We start from the raw sequence: 22,899 nt of genomic DNA, 5'->3' as shown, positions 1-22,899 counted from the left end.
GGTAGAGCCGCTGGGGGCAGCTGCTGGCAGGTTGAGACTCAAGAATGAAGACTCGCCCACGTGGCTGCCGGGCCACTGAGCCTGTGATTGGCCATAAAAGAGGGCGTCGAGGCGGGGCGAGGGGAGGTTCCGGGCGGAGTCCTGCTGTGCTCGCGGGCCAGGCTTTCAGCGTGGGCTGCATCTCCTGGCTTTTGTCTCTGTGCACTCTTCCCAGGACCAGGTAAGTGGTCTTAGGAGGAAGCCGCCCGGCACATCTACCTCCAATTCTAACGCTCTGGGATCGAGCTTGTATTTCTTTCTTTCTTTTTTTTTTATATTGAGAGGCAGGGAGGCAGAGAGACAGACTCCCGCATGCGCCCCGACTGGGATCCACCTGGCAAACCCCCTGTGGGGCGATGCTCTGCCCCTCTGGGGCCGTTGGAGCTTGTCTGTCTGTGCTGACTCTGCCCAAGGCTGCGCCGCGGACTGGGCTTCCACCTGTTGAAGCCAAGTTGCGAGAGGAGTGGCCAGGGTCTGCCTCTGGACCTCTCCTCTGTCAGTCTGAGGGATGGGGGCTCACCCAGGATGGAAGCCCTGGCGGGTGGTTCAGTTGGTAGAGCATCAGTCTGATTTGCCAATGTTGCGGGTTTGATCCCGGGTCAGGCAGGGCACATACAAGAGTCAAACAATGAAGGCATAAATGAGACAACAAATTTATCTCTCCCTCCTTCTCACGCTCCCCCTCCCTCTTTCCCTTCCTCTCTCTCTCTCTCTTAAATCAGTCAACAAATAAAATAAAGTAAAATAAAATCTGGGATGTAGGAGTCCAAGTGGAGGGAGGCTGCCTGTCCCAGTTAAGAAGCAGCCCAGGCGCTTGCTCTGAGCCCTGAGTCCTGAACAGCGCTGGTGAAAGGCATTCTGGGATGGCAGGGTTTTGGTAAATTACGTTGGATTGGGAGCTACGGTTTCTGACTAAGGAGGCAAAAAACGGCCCTGCACTTACAGGCAAGTAAGAGCCAGAGGGATTCTGGGTGAGTTGGAACATGTTACCTCCCACCCCCTCCACCTGCAGAGGACAGAAAGAATAGTTATTACTACAAGGAGCCAGGTCCTATTCTAGACTCTGGAGACATAGCAGTGCACAAAATATGCCCTCTTGGAATTCCTAATATTTTTCCTAATGAAATGCTTTTTGTACAAGATTTCATTTCATTCTCATAACCCTAGAAATTTATTTTAGGCAATATAGAGTGGGGACTTGAACCAAGTTCTGTCTGATTCTTTAGTAAGTGCTTTTATTCTTTTTTTTTTTTCTGAAGCTGGAAACGGGGAGAGACAGTCAGACAGACTCCCGCATGCGCCCGACCGGGATCCACCCGGCACGCCCACCAGGGGCGATGCTCTGCCCACCAGGGGGCGATGCTCTGCCCCTCCGGGGCGTCGCTCTGCCGCGACCAGAGCCACTCTAGCGCCTGGGGCAGAGGCCAAGGAGCCATCCCTAGCGCCCGGGCCATCTTTGCTCCAATGGAGCCTTGGCTGCGGGAGGGGAAGAGAGAGACAGAGAGGAAGGAGGGGGAGGGGGTGGAGAAGCAAATGGGCGCTTCTCCTATGTGCCCTGGCCGGAAATCAAACCCGGGTCCCCTGCACACCAGGCCGACGCTCTACCGCTGAGCCAACAGGCCAAGGCCTAGTAAGTGCTTTTAAACATTACTGTTTTGTCCAGGTAGGGAGAACAGCGTGATCTTTATTTGCAATATAAACCCAGAACTTTTTAAGAGCTGATAGGTGTGGGCAGAGCTGGTACCCCTGGATTGCACATGCGTGTGTGCCTCTTACCAACCTCACTGGTTAGATAAGGATTATATGACTTATAATGTGAGTATTATATGAATTATTATATGTCATGTTTATAGAACATAGCCTGTCATCTAGGAAGTGCTATATAGGGCTCAGTTATTGTAGTCATGTTAAGTATCACTCAACATATACATGATAGTGATCCCATAAAAATATAGTGAAGTTGCTTGACCAGGCGGTGGCGCAGTGGATAGAGCGTCAGACTGGGATGCGGAAGACCCAGGTTCAAGACCCCGAGGTTGCCCGTATGAGGGCAGGCTCACCTGGCTTGAGCAAAAAGCTCGCCAGCTTGGATCCAAGGTCGCTGGCTCGAGCAAGGGGTTATTCGGTCTGCTGAAGGCCCACGGTCAAGGCACATATGAGAAAGCAGTCAATGAATAACTAAGGTGTCGCAATGCGCAACGAAAAACTAATGATTGATGCTTCTCATCTCTCCGGTCCTGTCTGTCTGTCCCTGTCTATCCCTCACTCTGACTCTCTCTCTGTCTCTGTAAAAAAATAAAATAAAATAAAATAAATTAAAAATATATATATAGTGAAGTTGGCCCTGGCTGGTTAGCTCAATCAATTCGAGTGTTCCTCAAAACACCAAGGTTGCAGGTTTGATTCCTGGTCAGGGCACATATGGGAAGCGACTAATGACTACATAACTAAGTGGAACAGCAAATGAGTGCTTCTCTCTCCCGTCCTCTCTCTCTCTCCAAAAAATATATATATAATGAAGCTGAAAAATGTCTACTGCCTAGTGACCTTGTAGCTGTCCTAACATAGAATATTACTCTCATGTTTGTGGTGATGCTGGTGTAAACAAATCTACTGTGCTGCCAGTCATGTAAAAGTATAGCATGTAGCCTGACTAGGCGGTGGTGCAGTGGATAGAGCGTAGTACTGGAACGTGGAGGACCCAGGTTCTAAACCTTGAGGTTGCCAGCTTGAGTGTGGGCTCATCTGGTTTGAGCAAGGCTCACCAGCTTGGACCCAAGGTCTCTGGCTTGAGCAAGGGGTCACTCGGTCTGCTGTAGCCCCCCAGTCAAGGCACATACGAGAAATCAATCAATGAACAACTAAGGTGCCGCAACGAAGAACTGATGCTTCTCATTTCTTTCCCTTCCTGTCTGTCTGTATCTGTCTCTCTCTGTCACACACACACACACACACACACACACACACACACACACACAGTATAGCATGTACATGCCTGACCTGTGGTGGCACAGTGGACAAAGCGTCCATCTGGAATGCTGAAGTCGCTGGTTTGAAGCCCTGGGCTTCCCCAGTCAAGGTACATATGAGAAGCAACTACTATGAATTGATACTTCCCGCTCCTCCTTCACTTCTCTCTCTCTAAAATAAATAAAATCTTTAAAAATGTATAGCCCATACAATTATGTACAGTACATAATACTTGATAATAGGTGACTATGGTGTTGGTTTATGTATTTATTATACTATAGGAGTATGGAACAGAAGGGCTGAGTTTGCCTTGAAGTAGTCACAGAACTGTGCCCATTGTGGGGGCATTGATGTGAGGGAGATGTTCTGGACATAGACTTTGGGGGGGGGGTTGCTTTATTTTTTACAAAAGACAAGGACCGGCCAGTTACTATCCTGACTTCAGTAATGAAGGCAAAACTCCTTGCATAATTTAGCAAATGATTACCCCTTCATGGTAGAAGAGCTTCTGTTGTGACAGGCAGAGGACTTTCCAATGTTTTTCTATATTCTCTGTCTCAGCACATTGTTGCTTGAATTAGAAACTCTAGATGTCACTCTAGATCAGGGATCCCCAAACTTTTTACACAGGGGGCCAGTTCCCTGTCCCTCAAACCGTTGGAGGGCCGGACTATAAAAAAAAACTATGAACAAATCCCTATGCACACTGCACATCTTATTTTAAAGTAAAAAAACAAAACAGGAACAAAAACAATATTTAAAATAAAGAACAAGTAAATTTAAATCAACAAACTGGCCTGTAGTTCAGTGGGAACTATGCTCCTCTCACTGACCACCAATGAAAGAGGTGCCCCTTCCGGAAGTGTGGTGGAGGCCGGATATATGGCCTCAGGGGGCCTCATGCGGCCCTGTGGGCCGTAGTTTGGGAACCCCTGCTCTAGATATTTGTGATGAGGCACCTTGACTCAGCCAAAGAAAACTCCCCAGGACCCGCACTCTCCCTGGCATGTTTGCAGTGGGCCATGAGGGAGAATCAGCCTTTTTGTAGCAGCCACACACCTCCCAGTTATTCCAGGGACACTAATTTAGGGACTGTGGTGAAGGGATTTTGCAAATGTAATTAAAGCCCCTAATGGCTTTGAGTTAATCAAAAGGGAGATTATCCTGGGTGGCCTGACTTAATCAGATGGAATCCCTTTTAAAAAGGGTGAGGGCCAGACTGGTTGTGGTACAGTGGATAGAGCATTGACCTGGAGTGATGGGGTTGCTGGCTCCAGTCCAGGGTTGCAGGTTCAATCCCTGGTCAAGGCATGGATGAGAAGTAATCAGTGGATGCACAACTACATGGAACAACGAATTGATGCTTCTCTCTTCCCCTTTCTTTAAAATACATACATACATACATACATACATAGGTTTTCAAAAGAGGGCTAGGCACAGCTGGGCCTGCATTATTCCCCTTTTCCTCTTCCTGTCTGCCTCCTCTGTTGACCTTATGCTTACTTAGTCAACGCCCACAATTACATAAACCAATTAGTTAATTCCTTGTACTAAGTCAATTTTTTTTTTTTTCCCTGAAGCTGGAAACGGGGAGGCAGTCAGACAGACTCCTGCATGCACCCGACCGGGATCCACCCGGCACGCCCACCAGGGGGCGATGCTCTGCCCATCCGGGGCGTCGCTCTGTCGCGACCAGAGCCACTCTAGCGCCTGAGGCAGAGGCCAAGGAGCCATCCCCAGCGCCCAGGCCATCTTTTTGCTCCAATGGAGCCTTGGCTGCAGGAGGGGAAGAGAGAGACAGAGAGGAAGGAGAGGAGGAGGGGTGGAGAAGCAGATGGGCGCTTCTCCTGTGTGCCCTGGCCGGGAATCAAACCCAGGACTCCTGCACGCCAGGCCGACGCTCTACCACTGAGCCAACTGGCCAGGACCTAAGTCAGTTTTTTATCAATGCCATGTTTATATATGTCTTGCTGATTCTGCTTCTCTTGTTTACCCCCGACTCACAATATTTCTGCTCTACCCAATCACTTAGCAAATCCTTGGATTCTGCTGCTTTAAAAGGTTCTCTCCTGTTGGGCCCTCCTGCCTGTTCAGTGTATCTGGATTCATTTGAGCCCCACTTCTTGCCTGGGTTATTCGGGTTCCCTTGCAGTTAGTTGGTTTCTTTGCCCCCCATGAGGCCCTGCTACACCATATTGATCTCACATAATTGCCCAGAGCAATCTTTATAAACTACACATCTGATCTTGTCACTCACCTTAAAATCTTTTAATGGCTTCCTGAAATTTTTAGGCAAAAGTTCCAAAGCCTTAGTTTTTTGTATGATTCCAATCTCTTTCCTTTCTTAGGGTATTGATTATACTTCTTTTGAAGTGCTTGCCCTAGAATTTGCAATATGCGTTTACAAGTAATCCAAGTCTATTTTCAAATAGCTTTATACCACTGCACTGGTAGTACAAGTGCCTTACAACAGAGCATTTCCAGATCCTCCATTCCATCCATTTTATCACTGCTGTCATTCATTTCAGGTATCCACAGCTGTAGTCATGGAATATATTGTTGCTATTATTATTTTGAATAAACTGTTATCTGTTAACTGTTAAGAATGAGAATAAGGGCCCTGGCTGGTTGGCTCAGTGGTAGAGCGTCGGCCTGGCGTGCGGGGGACCCGGGTTCGATTCCCGGCCAGGGCACATAGGAGAAGCGCCCACTTGCTTCTCCACCCCCCCCTCCTTCCTCTCTGTCTCTCTCTTCCCCTCCCGCAGCCAAGGCTCCATTGGAGCAAAGATGGCCCGGGCGCTGGGGATGGCTCCTTGGCCTCTGCCCCAGGCGCTAGAGTGGCTCTGGTCGCGGCAGAGCGACACCCCCTGGTGAGCAGAGCGTGGCCCCTGGTGGGTGTGCCGGGTGGATCCCGGTCGGGCGCATGCGGGAGTCTGTCTGACTGTCTCTCCCCGTTTCCAGCTTCAGAAAAAAAAAAAAAAGAAAAAGAAAAGAAAAAGAATGAGAATAAGAAAAGAAAAAAAAAAAAAAGAATGAGAATAAGCCTGACTAGGCAGTGGTGCAGTAAATAGAGCATTGGACTGGGACGCGGAGGACCCAGGTTCGAAATCCGGAGGTCGCTGGCTTGAGCACAGGCTTATCTGGTTTGAATAAGGCTCACCAACTTGAGCAAGGGGTCACTTGGTCTGCTGAAGGCCTCTGATCAAAGCACATATGAGGAAGCAATCAATGAATAACTGAGGTGCCACAATAAAGAACTGATTCTTCTCATCTCCCTTCCTGTCTGTCTGTCCCCATCTGTCCCCCTCTCTCTGTCTCTCTGTCTCTGTCACACAAAAAAATGAGAATAAGAAAAATAAAGATTTTATTTATTCTTTCTCTGACACTCTTTATGTAAGTCAGAGTTTATTTCCTATATCATTTTCTTTCTCTCTGAACTACTAACATCTTGCAACTCAGGTGTGTTAGTGACAAATTCTTTCAATTTTGTCTTAAAAAGTGTTTATTTCTGCCTGACCAGGTGGTGGCGCAGTGGATGGAGCATCAGACTGGGATGCAGAGGACCTAGGTTTGAAACCCCAAGGTCGCCGGCTTGAGCATAGGCTCATCTGGTTTGAGCACAGCTCACCGGCTTGAACCCGAGGTCGCTGGCTTTAGCAAGGTACTAGGTCTGCTATAGCCCCCGGTCAAGGCACATATGAGAAAGCAATCAATGAACAACTGAGGTGACGCACAGAGAATTGATGCTTCTCATCTCTCTCCCTTCCTGTCTGTCTGTCCCTATCTATCTCTCTCTCTCTCACACACACACACAAAAGTCTTTATTTCTCTCTCTCTCCCTTTTTTAAGAAGTAGTTTTAAGGGCTTAGAAATGCATTTGCTTTTATTTATTTAGCGAGTGGGGACAGATACGGATAGACACAGACAGGAAGGGAGAGAGATGAGAAGCATCAGTTCTTCAGCACCTTAGTTGTTCACTGATTGCTTTCTTATATATGCCTTGACCTGGAGCTCCAGCTGAGCCAGAGACCCCTTGCTCAAGCCAGCGACCATGGGGTCATGTATCCCATGCTCAAGCCAGTGACATTGTGCTCAAGCTAGTGAGCCTGTGCTCAAGCCAGCAACCTTGGAGTTTTGAACGTGGGTCCTCAGCATCCCAGGCCGACGTTCTATGCACTGCGCCACTGCCTGGTCAGGCTATTCTATTCTTTTTTTTTTTTTTTTTGAAAATTTTTTTTTTTATTATTCATTTTAGAGAGGAGAGGGAGAGACAGAGAGGAGAGACAGAGAGAGAGAAGGGGGAGGAGCTGGAAGCATCAACTCCCATATGTGCCTTGACCAGGCAAGCCCAGGGTTTCGAACCGGCAACCTCAGCATTTCCAGGTCGACGCTTTATCCACTGCACCACCACAGGTCAGGCAATATTCTATTCTTTTTAAAATTTTCTCTTTAGTTTTGTTTGGGAATTTTCTACTGACACTTTTTCAAGTTCACTGATTCTTTTCTCAGCCATGTCCAGTCTACATCAAAGGCATTCTTAATTTCTGTTACAGTATTTTTGATTTTTAACATTTCCTTTTGATTCTTTCTTAGTTTCCATGCTTCTGCTTACATTGTCCATCTGTTTCTGCATGTAGTCCACTTCCCTATTAGAATCCTTAGCGTATGAATTGTAGTTATTTGAAGTTCCCAGTCTAATAATTCCCCAAACTTTTGTCATCCGCTTCTGATGCTCGTTCTGTTTTTACAGACTATGTTTTTATTTGGGGGGAGGGGTGTCTTTTAATATGCTTTGTAGTTTTTTTTTTTGCTGAAAGCCATTATGATGTTTATGAGGTTTTGTGTTGATCCGGCAAGCAGTTATGTTGTGTTTCCTCTCTCCTGAAGCTGGAGGTGTCAAAGGCTACAATTTCCTCTGGAGCCCTTGGTTTAGTCTCTCCTGTTGTCTTTGGGTTTCTAGAAGGTCTTCTTTAACAAGGTCTGAGACTTGCAGTTCTGTAGGCCTAAGCTTGGGTCTCCGTCTGAGTGTGCCTGCAGCCCTGGGCCTTCACAGGGGTTCTTAGTCTCCCCTCACTCCCTTAAGTTGAGCGAGGAAGGCCAGAAGGGGCCGGGATATCTTCCTTCTCCCAAGTCACTTAGGTTCTGGTAGAACAGTTTCCTTTGAGGGCAAGCTTTGTTAAGAAAAACAGAGCACTCTGGCCAGGTGGTTCAGTTGTTTGGAGCATCGACCTGATGTCCCTAGGTTATGGGTTCAATCCCTGGTCAGGGCACATACAGGCAGCAGCCAATGAATACATAGATAAATGGAACAACAAATCAGTGTTTCTCTCTCCTTTCCTCTCTCTCTCTAAAAATCAATCAATAGAAATAAATAAAGAAGGCTTGACCAGGTGGTGGTGCAGTAGGATAGGGCATCGTCTTGGGATGCTGAGGACTCTGGTTCGAAACCCTGAGGTAGCCGGCTTGAGTTGCGGGCTCATCCGGCTTGAGCGTGGTTCACCAGCTTGAGCGCATTGTCTCCGGCTTGAGTATGGGATCATAGACATGAACCCATGATCACTGGCTTAAGCCCAAAGGTTGCTGGCTTGAAGCCCAAGGTTGCTGGCTTGAACCCAAGGTCTCTGGCTTGAGCAAGGGGTCACTGGCTCAGCTGTAGCACCCCCCAAACCCCCAGTCAAGACACATATAAGAAAGCAATCAATGAACAACTAAGGTGCCACAACTATGAGTTGATGCTTCTCATCTCTTGCCCTTCCTGTCTGTCTGTCCCTGTCTGTCCCCTCCCTCTCTAAAATATAAAGAAAGATAGTAAAAGAGAAAGAGAGAGAGAAAGGAAGGAAGAAAGGAGGGAGGGAGGGAGGGAGGGAGGAAGGAAGGAGGGAAGGAAAGAAGGAGGAAGGGAGGGAAGGGAAGGAAGGGAAGGAAGGAAGGAAGAAGAGGGAAACAGAGGGGCTCTGGATGTGCTTTAAAATGGCTATTTTTGCCCTGGTTGGTTGGCTCAGCAGACAAAACTTCCAGTGCACTGACGTTGAGAGTTCAATCCCCAGTCAGGGCATGTACAAGAAGCAATCAATGAGTACACAACTAGATGGAACAATTGGGTGTAACAATGAGTTGATATTACTCTCTTTCTTTTCTTTCCCATCTCTCAAATCAATGGGAAAAAATTAAAAATAAAATAAATAAAAGTGGCTATTTTCCCCTGTCCCTGCCAGAAGGACTAGAGGATATTTTTGATGTTCACCTTTAGAACCTAGTGGGCTCTTGGAGGTAAAACTCACAAAAGTGTGCCCCGCACCTCCCAAGAGTGAGTCCACACTTGTCCACACTGAGCTTCTAGCTGTTTGTCAATTATAGTTTAGGTTTTCCAATGGCACTTGCCCCAGCAGTAGGCTTCTGCTCCCAATGAATGGTGTTTCTCTGTTTCTGCTTGTCTCTTCAGGTGTGTGTGTGTGTGGGGGGGGTTGCCCTGTGACCTCAATTCTTTGATGGGTCTAAGGAGAGTTGTTGATTTTCAGTTTGTTCAGCTTTCTTCCTTGTTGTGAGAACAGGAGCGACAATGTCCAAGCTCCTTACATCTCAGACCTGCCTGAGCATTTCAAGGCATGGATTACAGAACCCAGTTATAGACGAGAGTTCTGGAGTAAATCAAGCTGAATTAAAATCCTGACTCTGCTACTGTCTAATGCTTATGTGACTTGGTAAAGTTACTTATCTATGCCTTGGCTTTCTCATCCATAAAATGGGGATCTATCTTACAAGGTTATGGTGAAGATGAATTCAGAAAATGCATGTCAGGCACTAAGCGAAGAGTCTAGCCTAGAGTAGGATCTCAGTAAGTGTGAGCTGTTAGCGTCACCCCCCCCCCACACACACACACACCGTGTGCTCTGAATGCTGGCTCTTCTTTTTGCCTGGAATACTGCTCTCCCATCTATCTTAACTTCTACACATCCTTCAAAACATTGTGTATTTCTCATACTAACAAAGTGTGTTCAGAATCCCTCATCTGTTTTAGATGACTATAATTTGTCACCCAAATTGGGATACTTGGGATGAAAGGGGCTGCTATTAATAATGACCTCAGGCCAGCAGCCGCAGGCAAACTGGGAAATATGGTCATCTCAGTCTTAGGGGCCTCTTCTCTGGCTTTCCACTGCGCCCAGGTCTGTCAACCGCATTGTTCACTCTGCTGTCCTTGCTGATTTACTTGTCTGTTTCCTCCTATTCTGAAATTCCTTGAGGGCAGGCATGGCGCCTCACTCACAGCCGCAACCCAGAATCTCACGGGGCCGACATACGCGCACACACACAGAGACTCTGAAATGATGGAAGTGGTTGGGACACCTTCATGTCCACTTCTATCTGTAATAGTTTCTGCCTTTAATGTGATCCCGTGCCTTCTGCCTCCTTCAGATAAACCTATCGACTCGCTCACCTTCCACCCATTCTGGGGAGCCCATTTGATCAGCTCCTGTGTTACTGTTGTCGTGCAAGTTATATACCCTTCCAGCGGTGGGCTCTTGTGCCCCAGTGAGACTCAGTTTCCCAGGAACAACCACTGTGTTGTCCCTTTTCCCAGTCTCCCCGCAGCATGATCAAGAACTGGGCTGGCCATGGGGCAACACTAGAATCTATGTAAACATAATAAATTAAAATCAATAAAGAAAAAGAAAAGAAAAAGAACGGGGCTGTCCAACATGTGTTGGTGCCCAGCTGCTCAGTCTAGCGACTATTCCCTGAGGCCTTCCCGAGTTAGATGATGGTGGTGGCTGGTGAAAGCAGACATTCTACCACAGTGGGAGGTGCTCAGGACCTCGGGGCAAGCTTTGCTTTGGGGGAGAGTCCTCATTTTTCCTGTATTCCTTAAGTCCACAGTTTTGTGTGTGAGCAAGATGGAGGCTGACCAGTCTGGCTTTGACATAGATGCCCCTCGTTGGGACCAGAGTACTTTCCTGGGGCGGGTGAAGCACTTCTTTAATATCACGGACCCCCGCACCATCCTGGTATCGGAGCAGGAGCTGGACTGGGCCAAAGTGATGGTGGAGAAGAGCAGGTGAGGGGCTAGGGGAAGTGGCTGGAGGCCCTGGCTAGGGGAAGTGGCTGGAGGCCCTGGGGCAACAGCGACGAGTCCCCTAGGGAGGAGGCGGACACTGAAGATGAGGGGATAGGCAGAGATCTCAGGAAGGAGGGAGAAATTGGAGCAGGATGACTTGGGGTGGGGCGCCAGGGAGGTAACTCTGCCTGTTGTCTGGGTGACAGGATGGGGGTCGTGCCCCCAGGCACCCATGTGGAGCAGCTGCTGTATGCTAAGAAGCTGTATGATTCAGCCTTCCACCCTGACACTGGAGAGAAGATGAATGTCATTGGACGGATGTCCTTCCAGGTTCCTGGCGGCATGATCATCACAGGCTTCATGCTCCAGTTCTACAGGTGGGACCCGGGAACTAGGCAATGGGAGGGGGAGCCATTCGGGTCTGTTAAGCAGGGACCCATGTTGTAATAATAATAACCATCTTTATGGAAACTAGGCAATGTGCTAAATTCTTTCTATATGTTATCTCATTTAATTTTCTCAGCAGACCTACTGAGAGGCACTATTACCATCTCCATTTTATACATGAACTGAGGTTCTCGAGAGGTTATATAACTTGTCCAAGTTCATACAGCCAGGAAGTATTGGTACCTGGATTTTAACTGAGGCAGTCTCTCTAGAACTCTCAATGATAAACTATCCTGATGTCCTCTTTAAAAAGTGCATCTAGGCCCTGGCCGGTTGGCTCAGCGGTAGAGTGTCGGCCTGGCGTGCGGGGGACCCGGGTTCGATTCCCAGCCAGGGCACATAGGAGAGGCAGCCATTTGCTTCTCCACCCCCACCCCTCCTTCTTCTCTGTCTCTCTCTTCCCCTCCCGCAGCCAAGGCTCCATTGGAGCAAAAATGGCCCGGGCGCTGGGGATGGCTCCTTGGCCTCTGCCCCAGGCGCTAGAGTGGCTCTGGTCGCGGCAGAGCGACGCCCCAGAGGGGCAGAGCATTGCCCCCTGGTGGGCAGAGCGTTGCCCCTGGTGGGCGTGCCGGGTGGATCCCGGTCGGGCGCATGCGGGAGTCTGTCTGACTGTCTCTCCCCATTTCCAGCTTCAGAAAAATACAAAAAAAAAAAAAAAAAAAATGCATCTAGCCCTGGCCGGATGGCTTGCTTCATTGGTTGGAGCATCATCCTGATGTGCAAGGGTTACAGGTTCGATCCCCGGTCAGGGCACATACAGAAACAGATCAATGTTTCTGTCTCTTTCTCCCTTCTACTCTCTCTAAAATTAACTAATTAATTAAAAGTAAATAAATATATAAGTAAAAAGTGCTTATAGCCTGGCTGAGTAGCTCAGTTGGTTACAGCATTGTCCCAGTGCACCAGTGTTGCAGTTTGATCATGGTCAGGGCACATACAAGAATTAACCAATGAGGCCCTGGCCGGTTGGCTCAGTGGTAGAGCGTTGGCCTGGCGTGCAGGAGTCCCAGGTTCAATTCCCGGCCAGGGCACACAGGAGAAGCGCCCATCTGCTTCTCCACCCCTCCTCCTCTCCTTCCTCTCTGTCTCTCTTTTCCCCTCCCGCAGCCAAGGCTCCATTGGAGCAAAGTTGGCCCCGGGCGCTGAGGATGGCTCTGTGGCCTCTGCCTCAGGTGCTAGAATGGCTCTGGTTGCAACAGAGCAACAGCCCAGATAGGCAGAGCATTGCCCCTGGTGGGCATGCCAGGTGGATTGTGGTTGGGCGCATGTGGGAGTCTGTCTGACGGCCTCCCCGTTTCCAACTTCAGAAAAGTACCAAAAAAAACCAACAAAAAAACCAATGAGTGCATAAATAAGTGGAATAACAAATCAGTGTTTTTTTTCTCTCTCAAATCAATGAATAAAAAAAAAATTTAAGTGCTTATGTTCAATAATAATTTAATGCATTTTTATAATGTAATGAACTAGGAAAAACAAATAGGAAGACCGTTTCAGCTCAGTTGAGGAATAAACTTTGTAGCCGCTGGGTGTATGGCTCCTCCTCTCTTTCCTCTTCCCTCTTCCCACACCCCTCATGCATTCTTCCTCCAGTTATTGAGCTGCGCCTTGGGCCCCAGCTGTTAGAAATATAAAGACTTTAGTCCCTCCCCTCAAAAGAGCTCCCAGTTTTGTTGAAGAAACCAAGAAAAAAACATTGGCAGTCCAGCTTGCTAAGTGTTGGTTGAGGAGAGAATGCGGGGTTGTAGGAGCTGGGAGCGTGGAATGACTATCTCAGGAAGGCAAAGGAAGGGTCAAAAAGGTTCCGAGGAGGAAGTGACTTTTCAACAGGGCAGGATTTAGCCACACATGGAACAGAGTGTGAGTGTGAGTGTGTGTGTGTGTGTGTGTGTGTGTGTGTGTGTGTGTATTTCAGGAGGAGGGGTGATACTGCAAAAGCCAGGATACATAAAACATGGGAAAGGGGGGGTCAGCTGGGAATGTGGTTTGACCTGTGTGTACCGAGCCCTAGCATCCACTCTGCTCTCCTCTCCGGGCCTTGTTTACTGGTAGGACCATGCGAGCGGTCGTCTTCTGGCAGTGGGTGAACCAGTCCTTCAATGCCTTGGTCAACTACACCAACAGGAATGCGGCTTCCCCCATGTCGGTCAGGTAGGAGACCCGAACCCCGGGCTGTCCACGCGGGTCTGGAGGAGCTAGCTGTCCTTTTGCCTCCAGGGTTTTACCTTTGAAAGGGTTCTCATGCTGTCATTCCTCCCTGGGTAGGGCTCACACTGGACAGGTGACCAACTCTCCCTTTTCAGGGTTGGGGAGTGTTTTCTTAGGCTGATTAGTAGAGTATCTTCTTCCTCGACCAACTGAAAATTTGTTCATTCTAGAGATATTTCTTCTGCCCTAGCTGGGTAGCTCAGTAGGTTCCAGTGTCATCCTTAAAGGCCAAGGCTGTAGGTTCAATCTCTGGTCAGGGCACATACAAGAGTCAACCAATGAATGCAAAAATAAGTGGAACAACAAATCAGTGTTTCTCTCAAATCAATAAATAAAAAATTTTAAAATAAAAATAAAGAGCCCTGGCTGGGTAGCCCAGTTGGTTGAAGCATTGTCCTGATATGCCAAGGTTGTGGGTTTGATCACCAGTCAGGGCACATACAAGGGTTAGCCAGTGAATGCATGGATGGTAGAACAATGGGTCGATGTTTTTCTTTCTCTCTCTCTCCCCTCCCCCTTCATCTCTCTCCCCCTTGCCCATTGAATGCTGTCAAGAACTGGCCTGAGAATAATAGTCTTCCTTAGTTTCTCGCTCTAAAATCAATCAATAAAAATAATTAAAATAGTAGAGCGTCGGCCTGGCGTGCAGGAGTCCCGGGTTCGATTCCTGGCCAGGGCACACAGGAGAGGCGCCCATCTGCTTCTGCACCTCTCCCCCTCTCCTTCCTCTCTGTCTCTCTCTTCTCCTCCCGCAGACAGGGCTCCATTGGAGCAAAGATGGCCCGGGCGCTGGGGATGGCTCTGTGTCCTCTGCCTCAGGCGCTAGAATGGCTCTGGTTGCCGCAGAGCGATGCCCCGGATGGGCGGAGCGTCGCCCTCTGGTGGGCATGCCGGGTGGATCCCGGTCGGGCGCATGCGGGGAGTCTGTCTGCCTCCCGGTTTCCAGCTTCAGAAAAATACAAAAAAAAAAAATAAAAATAATAATAATAATTAAAATAAATATATTTCTTCTACATTCATTCTAAAAATCGTTCTTGGGTGTGTATTGTATGCCTGGCATGGTTCTAGGTGCTGGGGATATGTTTAAGTAAGACAGGGGTAGTCCCTCTTCTTGTGGAACTTAAGGTCCTCTAAGAAAAGTCTCAGATTGTGACTGTTGCCGGTAAGGAAATACACAGGTGACAAGATAGAGAACAACAGAGAGGTGTCTGTGTAGATACACTGGTCAGGAGAGTCCTGTAGAGCTGACAGTTCAGCTGAGCTCTGAGGATAAGGATTTAGCTATGAAACCCCAGGGAAGAAGACCCTGGAGAGGGACAGCAGTGTGCAGAGGTCCTGAAGTAGGAAAAAACTTGCCATGTTTAAAGTACAGAAAGGAAGTACCTACCTGGAACAATATCTAGCACATAATAGGCACTCAAGAAATATTTGTTGAATTTTTTAAAAAAGTACAGAAAGGAGGTCCAGGGGGCTGGAGCATGGTGAATTGGGGAGCAATCTCAAGATGACACTGGGGACAGATCCCATGAGCTTCTCAGGCAGGAAGCCTCATTTCCAGACTTTCTCACTCAAGCCATGGTCTGGCCCTCAGCCCAAAGGACTCCCCCACTCCCAAGCATCTCTCTCCTCCACTAGGCAGATGGCCCTTTCCTACATCTCAGCCACAACCACTGCCGTGGCTACTGCTGTGAGCATGAACATGTTGACAAAGGTACTGTCTGGGGCTGCTGTGGGCATGGTGGCCACTAGGGGGCAGCAAAGTCCTAGGGAGAAGTAGGCATTTCCCCAGTCTGGGTGAATTCAGATATAACCAGAGCCCAGCCAAGTAGTGGGAAATTTAGTATGGCTGTTCCCAGGTTGGTCTTTCTTTGGCCTTTGAAGGAGTTTGGGTTCCCAGATGGATGTCTGGATGTGTGGCAATAGCGAGATCTGATTTCTTGTTTTATAGTTCTTAAAATTCCATTGCCATCTTGTAGTGAACCTGAACAGCTCCCATTGTTCCTTCTCCCAACAGAAAGCTCCACCCTTGGTGAGCCGCTGGGTGCCCTTTGCTGCTGTGGCTGCTGCTAACTGTGTCAACATCCCAATGATGCGACAGCAGTGAGTACAGGGGTCCCTTCCCCCCCCCCCACAAGCCATGAGGTCAGCAGGGGACCCAAGGCAAGAAACCAAGGCGATGGGTGGCTTCTTGGGGTCGGGGTGGGTGTGGCGGGGCTGCTGGGCTGTGCCTCTGAGGGCCCCTGAGGATTGACTGCTTGCTCCGACAGTGATGGCCACAGGAGTGGGTGACTTAGGCTTAGTCTGTGATGAGTGTGTAGCAGTCAGTTTTGGACGGTGTGGGATGAGGGAATGGGGTGAGCCTGTGGGGTTTTATACTCGATCATGTCCTTTCAACTGCAACTGTATTTAAGCTGTGAACTCTGCTTACTTCCAAAGCCCGGGGGATGGCTTACAGAATGAAATGTAGCAGAGCGAGGTGTCCAAAGATAGAACAGAGCCAAGAAGCTTTGAAGGAAGCCAGAGGAGTAGATAGATGTTTTCCAGGCACCCGGCTCTAAGCTTTGCAGCCAGAAAGGTAAAAGGAGAAACCTGTGTGTCTCATAGTTCTTACTTCTTGACTAGAGAAAGCATAGATGTTCCCCTGTTATAAAATTGAGTGATGTAATGTACGTAAAGCCCTCAAAAATAGCACCTAGAGTGTAACAAATGCTAAATAAGTGTTAGCTGTTCCTGCTACTCTTGTCATCACCTTCATCATCATCACCAATTTCTGCAAGCCACATTCTCTTGGAACCACTAGTAAATGGAAATGTATCACATTCCCCTTGCTGAAAGAGCGTACTGCCTGAGTAGTTGTGCACACACATTATTTCTCTCCTCTTTCCCTTGCCCATTGAATGCTGTCAAGACCTGGCCTGAGAATAAGAGTCAGAGCAGCTACTGTTTGTGGTGTGGTCACTCTGTCAGGCACTGGACTAAGCACTTTGCAGGCATTGTCCTGTTTTATTCTCACCAAGAACTATTTTCCCCGTTTTGCAGATGAGGATAACTGAGCTTAGAAGGATTAGAGAAGTTGCTCATGATCAGACACTTACTCTGTGGTTTCAGGATTCAACCTAGGCAGTCTAGGCTCCAGACTAGCTCTCTTAGTCACTGCCCTAGATCACTTCAGAGATACCACTCACTGGAGTACAGAAGGAAGGTCACCTGTGACCAGGCTGCGGGGGGGGGGGGGGGGCTTCTTAGAGCTAGAGTGCCCTGGCCTTGGTCCCTGGTGTGGCACATTGCTGGCAGACTTCCAGCACCCCTTTCCCGAGACCAGCAACTTCTGTCTGTGTTTAGGGAACTCATCGAGGGCATCTGCGTGAAGGACGGGAATCACAATGAGATTGGACATTCCCGGGTGAGCAGAGACCTCCCTTTGCATGGGAGGAGGGGACCCCTTTCATATCCTGTCCTGTCCTTAGTGCTCACAGTGGGCCTGGGCTCCATATAAGGTCTCCCTGACCCCACTCTCATTCCCCTCAGTTTTCCCTCTATTTCTCTTTAGTATATTTCTCATGTTCTTTCTCCATCGTTTTTGGTCTTGAAGCCATAAAAGTCTGGCTGAGTGGGTGAGAATTGGGTGAAGTCACTTAGCCCCTGGAGGGTCCATCCCTACCCGTTTACTAGTTCAGACTTGCTTATGACCTTGGCCCTGACCCTGACCCAGCCGTGAATACTGGATAAAGTCATTCCTGACTACTTGCTCTTTTCTGCCCTCAGAGAGCTGCAGCCATAGGCATCACCCAAGTGGTTATTTCTCGGATCACCATGGCAGCCCCTGGCATGCGTAAGATGGGAAAGCCTTCCCTTCCTGGGGGCCCCTGGAACACATGATGGGGGCCTCGGCGACACTCAGCTTTTGGGCTGGAGGTGGGAGCTTCTCATACTGGTTTGTTTGAGTGCTGAAAGCCATGGGAGAACCACACTGTACTACCCGGAACATCAATGAAACAGACATTTTAAGTTCTTTTCATTCAGCACACATTCCTTAAGTACCTTCCAGGTGTGGACACAGTGCGGGTGCTGGGGACGGTGGGAAGGAAACAACCCTGCCTGGTTACTTCCAACCGGGAACCCGGACATGCTGCACAGTCGCATGAAAACCTGTTGCCCTCGGTCTTCAAAGATTCCCACAGTCTTCCATTCTTCTCCCAAGTGAAAAGTGTTTTCTGGAACTTCTGGAGAAGGAGGGGGAACCACTCAGTGCCTGGTCTGACTTCGGGAAGGGGTCTTAGGGGGAGCCTCACAGGTCCCCCAGCTTCTCCCTGGTTTCTTTCAGTCTTCCTGCCGGTCATCATGGAACGGCTGGAGAAACTGCGTTTCATGCAGGTGAGTGGGGTTCCCTCTGTCTCTTCCCTGCCCACAGTCCTCCGGCCGCATCTGCGCCTGGGAGCTCCTGATTCTCTCATCCTTCCCGCCAGCTACCGACCTTCATCTCTCTCAAGTAGAGCCATACCTGTCCCCACTGGCCGCCGCTTTTGACACTGTGCCCGGCGGCTTGGCCTTGTCCACAGGGACAGAGAGAGCCCCTCCTCTCCCCAGGGCCAGCAGGTCGTGCCTGCGGGTCTCTAGCCGGCTGAGTGGTGGTGGAGGCGTGGGGTTCACTTTAAGGTATGTGAGCCCCATGTGAGTCTTTCTTTTGTGTGTTTTTGTGCAGAAAGTCAAGGTCCTGCATGCGCCATTGCAGGTTATGCTGTGTGGGTGCTTGTGAGTAATGTGTTTTCTTGGTTTGGGTTTTGGGGTGGCTGAGGCACCCAAGGTCTGCCTTCCCGTGTCACTTGTGTTGGAGAACATAAAGTCCTTCACCTGACTTCCAAAGTGCCAGCGACCCATCCGGAGAACTCTCGCCTCATCTTTTTGAAGGGACAGACTACCTAGGCTCTGTGCACATGTCCGTATGAGAAGCAGAGTGCTTGTGTCCCAGGGTCTTCCCTCGACCTTAAGTCTGGAGAAGAGGCAAAAATCATGAGACAGTCCCACCATGAAAAAGAATGATAATGATAACTATGTGACACAAACTTGTACATTGTTATATGTCAGTATATCTCAATAAAATAAATAAATAGACCAGATGGTGGCGCAGTGGATAGAGCATTGGACTGGGATGCAGAGGACCCAGGTTCGAGACCCTGAGGTTGCCAGCTTGAGCGCGGGCTCATCTGGCTTGATCAAAAAGCTCACCAGGTTGGACCCAAGGTCGCTGGCTCAAGCAATGGGTTACTCAGTCTGCTGAAGGCCCGCGGTCAAGGCACATATGAGAAAGCAATCAATGAAAAATAAATAAATAGATAAAATAAACAAAGAGACAAAAATGACAAGATAGCCTTGGGCTGTCAGGTGTCCCAGCCATGCACAGGAGGAAACCACCACATGTCATGGCAGCGTTGTTCAGTGCCTGCCACTGACTGGACATGTCCTGCCATTAATCATGCTTCTCAGGGCTCCAGGGCTAATGACAGCAACAATAACTGACACGAATTGCGTGTGTGCCCTCTGTGCTGATGCTTCACAGCTATAATTCACTTACCGTATTTCCTCATGTATAAGGCGCACCTTAATTTGGGGGCCGATATTTGAAAAATAACATATTGCATAAAGTTATTGAACTCAAGTTTTATTCATCATAAAATTCATATAACCCCTCAGCACTGTCAAAACTCTCATCCATTAGCTTGTCCTCATCTGTGTCTGATGACGCATCACTGTCTTCATATATTGCCTTGTCCTCAGCTCCATCTATGGCATTTAAAATGCCACAACCGCTGTATAAGATGCATCCAGTTTTCCTGACCAGGCAGTGGCGCAGTGTATAGAGTGTCGGACTGGGATGCGGAGGACCCAGGTTCAAAACCCCAAGGTCGCCAGCTTGAACGCGGGCTCATCTGGTTTGAGCAAGGCTCACCAGCTTGGACCCAAGGTCACTGGCTCGAGCAAGGGTTTACTCGGTCTACTGTAACCTCACGGTTAAGGCACATATGAGAAAGCAATCAATGAACAACTAAGGTGCTGCAACAAAGAACTGATGCTTCTCATCTCTCTCTGTTCCTGTCTGTCTGTTCCTATCTGTCCCTCTCTCTGTCCCTGTCACACACAAAAAAAGATGCACCCAGTTTTTAGACCCCAAATTTTTTGGGAAAAGGTGCGTCTTATACATGAGAAATACGGTAATTCCCCCTGCCCTGGAAGTATAGATACTGTCGGTCATCTTTTACAAAAGAAACTGAGGTTGGATGATGGCAGTCCACTGAGAGTGTCTAGCTGATCATGTTGGAGCTGAGATTGGTCCCAGGCAGATGCGCTATACTTCTGCTATTGAGTTATTCCTGAGTGGGCAGTTCCCACAGGCTGGCTGCCAGGTTCCCGCACTGAATGCTCACAGCAACCCTGCGAGGTAGGCACTCTTGTCCCCCTCTGCGGGCTCAGGAATAACATGCCCCCGATTGCACAACTTTTACGTGTCAAAGCTGTGATATGAACCCAGGTCTGTTAGACTCTCAGATCCTGTAAGACATGGTCCTGGACCTGCACCATCTGAAACCTTGTCAGAAATAGACTCGCAAGTCCTTCCCCAGACCTACTGAGTCACCATTGCGTTTCTGTAAGCCCCTGGAGTTATTTGTATGTGCGCTGAAGTTTGAGAAACCCTGCCCTTTCCTGTTCTTCAGCAGTCCAGATGTTCAGAATAAAGGATTAGGCCTTTGGCTTCACGCCCTCACTGCTTTCCCTACGCATCCGCAGTGCATGTGGGCTTTAGGGCTGCTGCTTGCACTCCAGTGACTTCATGTGCTTGAACAACGGGGGTCATAGGGGGGAGGGAGAGGGGGTGGAGGAGGGCTGATTTTATTCCGTGCCAGAATGACTGTCCTGGCATCAGGAGACCATGAGAGGGATAGGAGGGAGAGGAGCTGGGGTCCAGCCGGGAAGGCAGGCCAGGTAAAGGGACATCTCTCCCCATCTTGGGGGCTCAGGAATGGCCTGTGGGAGGTCCTGTGGGGAAATGCCTCTAACACTATCATTTCTTCTTTTCTCCAGCCTCATCTTCATGGTGCCGGTGGCGTGTGGGCTCTTCCCACAGAAATGGTATCAGCTATTCATTCTTTATTTTACCACCTGTCCTGTCCCTGCTCTCTCTGACCTGCTTGCTGTCCCAAAGGAGAGAGGGAGGGGCAGGCAGGGCAGCATTTGTCCAGGGATGAGTGCCTACCAGCCTAAATCTGGGCCTCTTTACCCCACATGAATGGTAAACCAGAACACAGGTCCAAGGGGATGAATTGCTCCCTCCCCGTGGAGCAAGGGTTGCCTTGGAGGGAAGAGGGGGAACAAGAGACTGTCCTGCTGGTGGGATTGTTAGATAACTCCCCCTGCTGGATCTGGTCTTTGAACCTGAACAAGGGAACAGGTACTTAGTCTGGCTCATGTTTGCCAGAGGGTAGATGACCAGAAGCTCTTCGCTGTCCTTGCCTGTCAGGGAAGGGGAGCATCAGGTGCTGTGAAGGACTAGTTCTAGGAGACCAGGTGCAGCTGGAATATATACTGAGAAGTTGCCGATCTCCCCTTGGTACTCTTAGCTCAGTAGTCATCTGTTAGACATCTGTGTTCCCAGCACTGTGTTGTAATCTTGTGGAGAAGATGGAAGTTGAGCACCAGGGAGAAAGAAGTCAGGCCTGAGTAGAGGTAAAAACAACATAGTGTGGTATACAGGGGCTATTACTAATTCTGAAGGAGAAATCAGGAAGGGCTTCGTAGAGAGGTGGCATGGGAGTTGGATTTCATCTGAAGGTCATTTGCTGCTGTCCAGGTGGCGACTCCTAACCCCCTTCTCTCTTCTCAGTGAACTGCCAGTTTCCTGTCTGGAACCAGAGCTCCAGGACACCATCAAGGCCAAGTATGGAGAACTTGTGCCTTACGTCTGTTTCAATAAAGGTCTCTAACTGCCCTCCTCCCAGCAAGGACAAGCTGATACCCGTAATCACCAGCTCCTCCTTAGCTGCCTGTGCCCTCATTCCTCTTTGCCAACAGGGCCTGAGGCCAGGGTGGATTTGGGGGGTGGGGACGCAAGGAGGTCTTATGCTTCTACCAGACACTTGGTTTATTGGGCTCCAGGGAATAAAACTGAGTAAGGAGAAAAAGACCAAATCTTCTATCTGCTCCCCCTAACTCCCATTCCCTGGAGACTAGGAAGTGAGTCCCCCTCAGGGAGCAGTTGCTGGGACCTGCGGGAAGCACTCAGCAAACCAATTGGAAAAATTAGGAAAACTTTGGGATTCTGGATCTGGCCAGGAGTGAGGAAGAGCCCCTGGGACAAAGAGAAACGCCTTTTCCTCTTCCCTCTTCCTTCCGCGCTGGCTCTCAAGCTAGGGAACCTTTACCCACAGGAAGTAGGGGACTCCTCTGCTGCTGACCTGGAGTTTCTCAGACACCTGGGAGTTCTAGGTGCTAGGAAAACCCATTGTATGAGCCAGCAGAGTTCCGTGGTGCTGCAAGTCCTGTCTGTTGACACTCTGTTCTCCTCTAAAATCATGTCTGAGTTTACTTCTGTGTTTAAAAGATAATTCCACTAACTGGGAGTAAAAACACGTATGTAAGCATTAACCACACATTATGAGGGGTATAATTTCCTGGCTGCCTCCCTGCCTCAGCCATTTGGTTAAACAGCAAAGAAAGACTGGTGTGTATTGGCTAGGAAAGGGAAGTTTTCTTTGGACGCCTGTAAGAGAAAATCAGCCAGCACCAAAGATCCTTAAAGGACACACAGCGAAGCACAGCCACTTGCCCTTCCCAGCCTGGCTGCTGCAGGTGACTTCTCAGCACCTGGAGGATGGTTGTGGCACAGCTGGGGTCAGTGTCTGCATGAGTTTTGTCTAGTAGAATTTTCTGACCGTTTCAAGGGTACCACTGTGAATTAAATAAATTTCTTAAAAGAGCACAATGAACTGTCTGCAGGCTGAGTTAATAACCCTTGGATGGAAATTAGGATCTGGACTTACTTTGGCCTTGGCACGGAGGAGGGTATTCTAACTTTAAGGGGAACCTATCTGTCTGAAGCCCAGAGCCCACTGTTCATTTCCCTTATTACAAAGGAAGAATCCACCTGTCTGTGCCAGAGGTCTCCCAGAATGGGAGCTGTGTTGCCCCCA

At 49.0% G+C, this 22,899-nt stretch overlaps 1 protein-coding gene across 1 annotated transcript; it reads left to right on the top strand.

The window, feature by feature from the left end:
* Window positions 1-126: 126 nt before the first annotated feature.
* SFXN2 (sideroflexin 2) lies at window positions 127-22,323 on the top strand. Its single transcript, XM_066355137.1, has 12 exons — window positions 127-220; window positions 10,881-11,065; window positions 11,272-11,442; window positions 13,562-13,660; window positions 15,353-15,428; window positions 15,732-15,817; window positions 17,060-17,120; window positions 17,483-17,549; window positions 18,042-18,091; window positions 18,420-18,469; window positions 20,795-20,842; window positions 21,594-22,323. Exons 2-12 carry the CDS (start codon window positions 10,905-10,907, stop codon window positions 21,691-21,693), a joined length of 969 nt encoding a protein of 322 aa, XP_066211234.1. The 5' UTR covers window positions 127-220; window positions 10,881-10,904; the 3' UTR covers window positions 21,694-22,323.
* Window positions 22,324-22,899: the final 576 nt, after the last annotated feature.

The sequence above is a fragment of the Saccopteryx leptura genome, chromosome 13 (assembly GCF_036850995.1).
Source record: "Saccopteryx leptura isolate mSacLep1 chromosome 13, mSacLep1_pri_phased_curated, whole genome shotgun sequence".
NCBI classification, from domain to species: Eukaryota; Metazoa; Chordata; class Mammalia; order Chiroptera; family Emballonuridae; genus Saccopteryx; species Saccopteryx leptura.
This window is presented reverse-complemented; position numbering and strand designations above follow the sequence as displayed.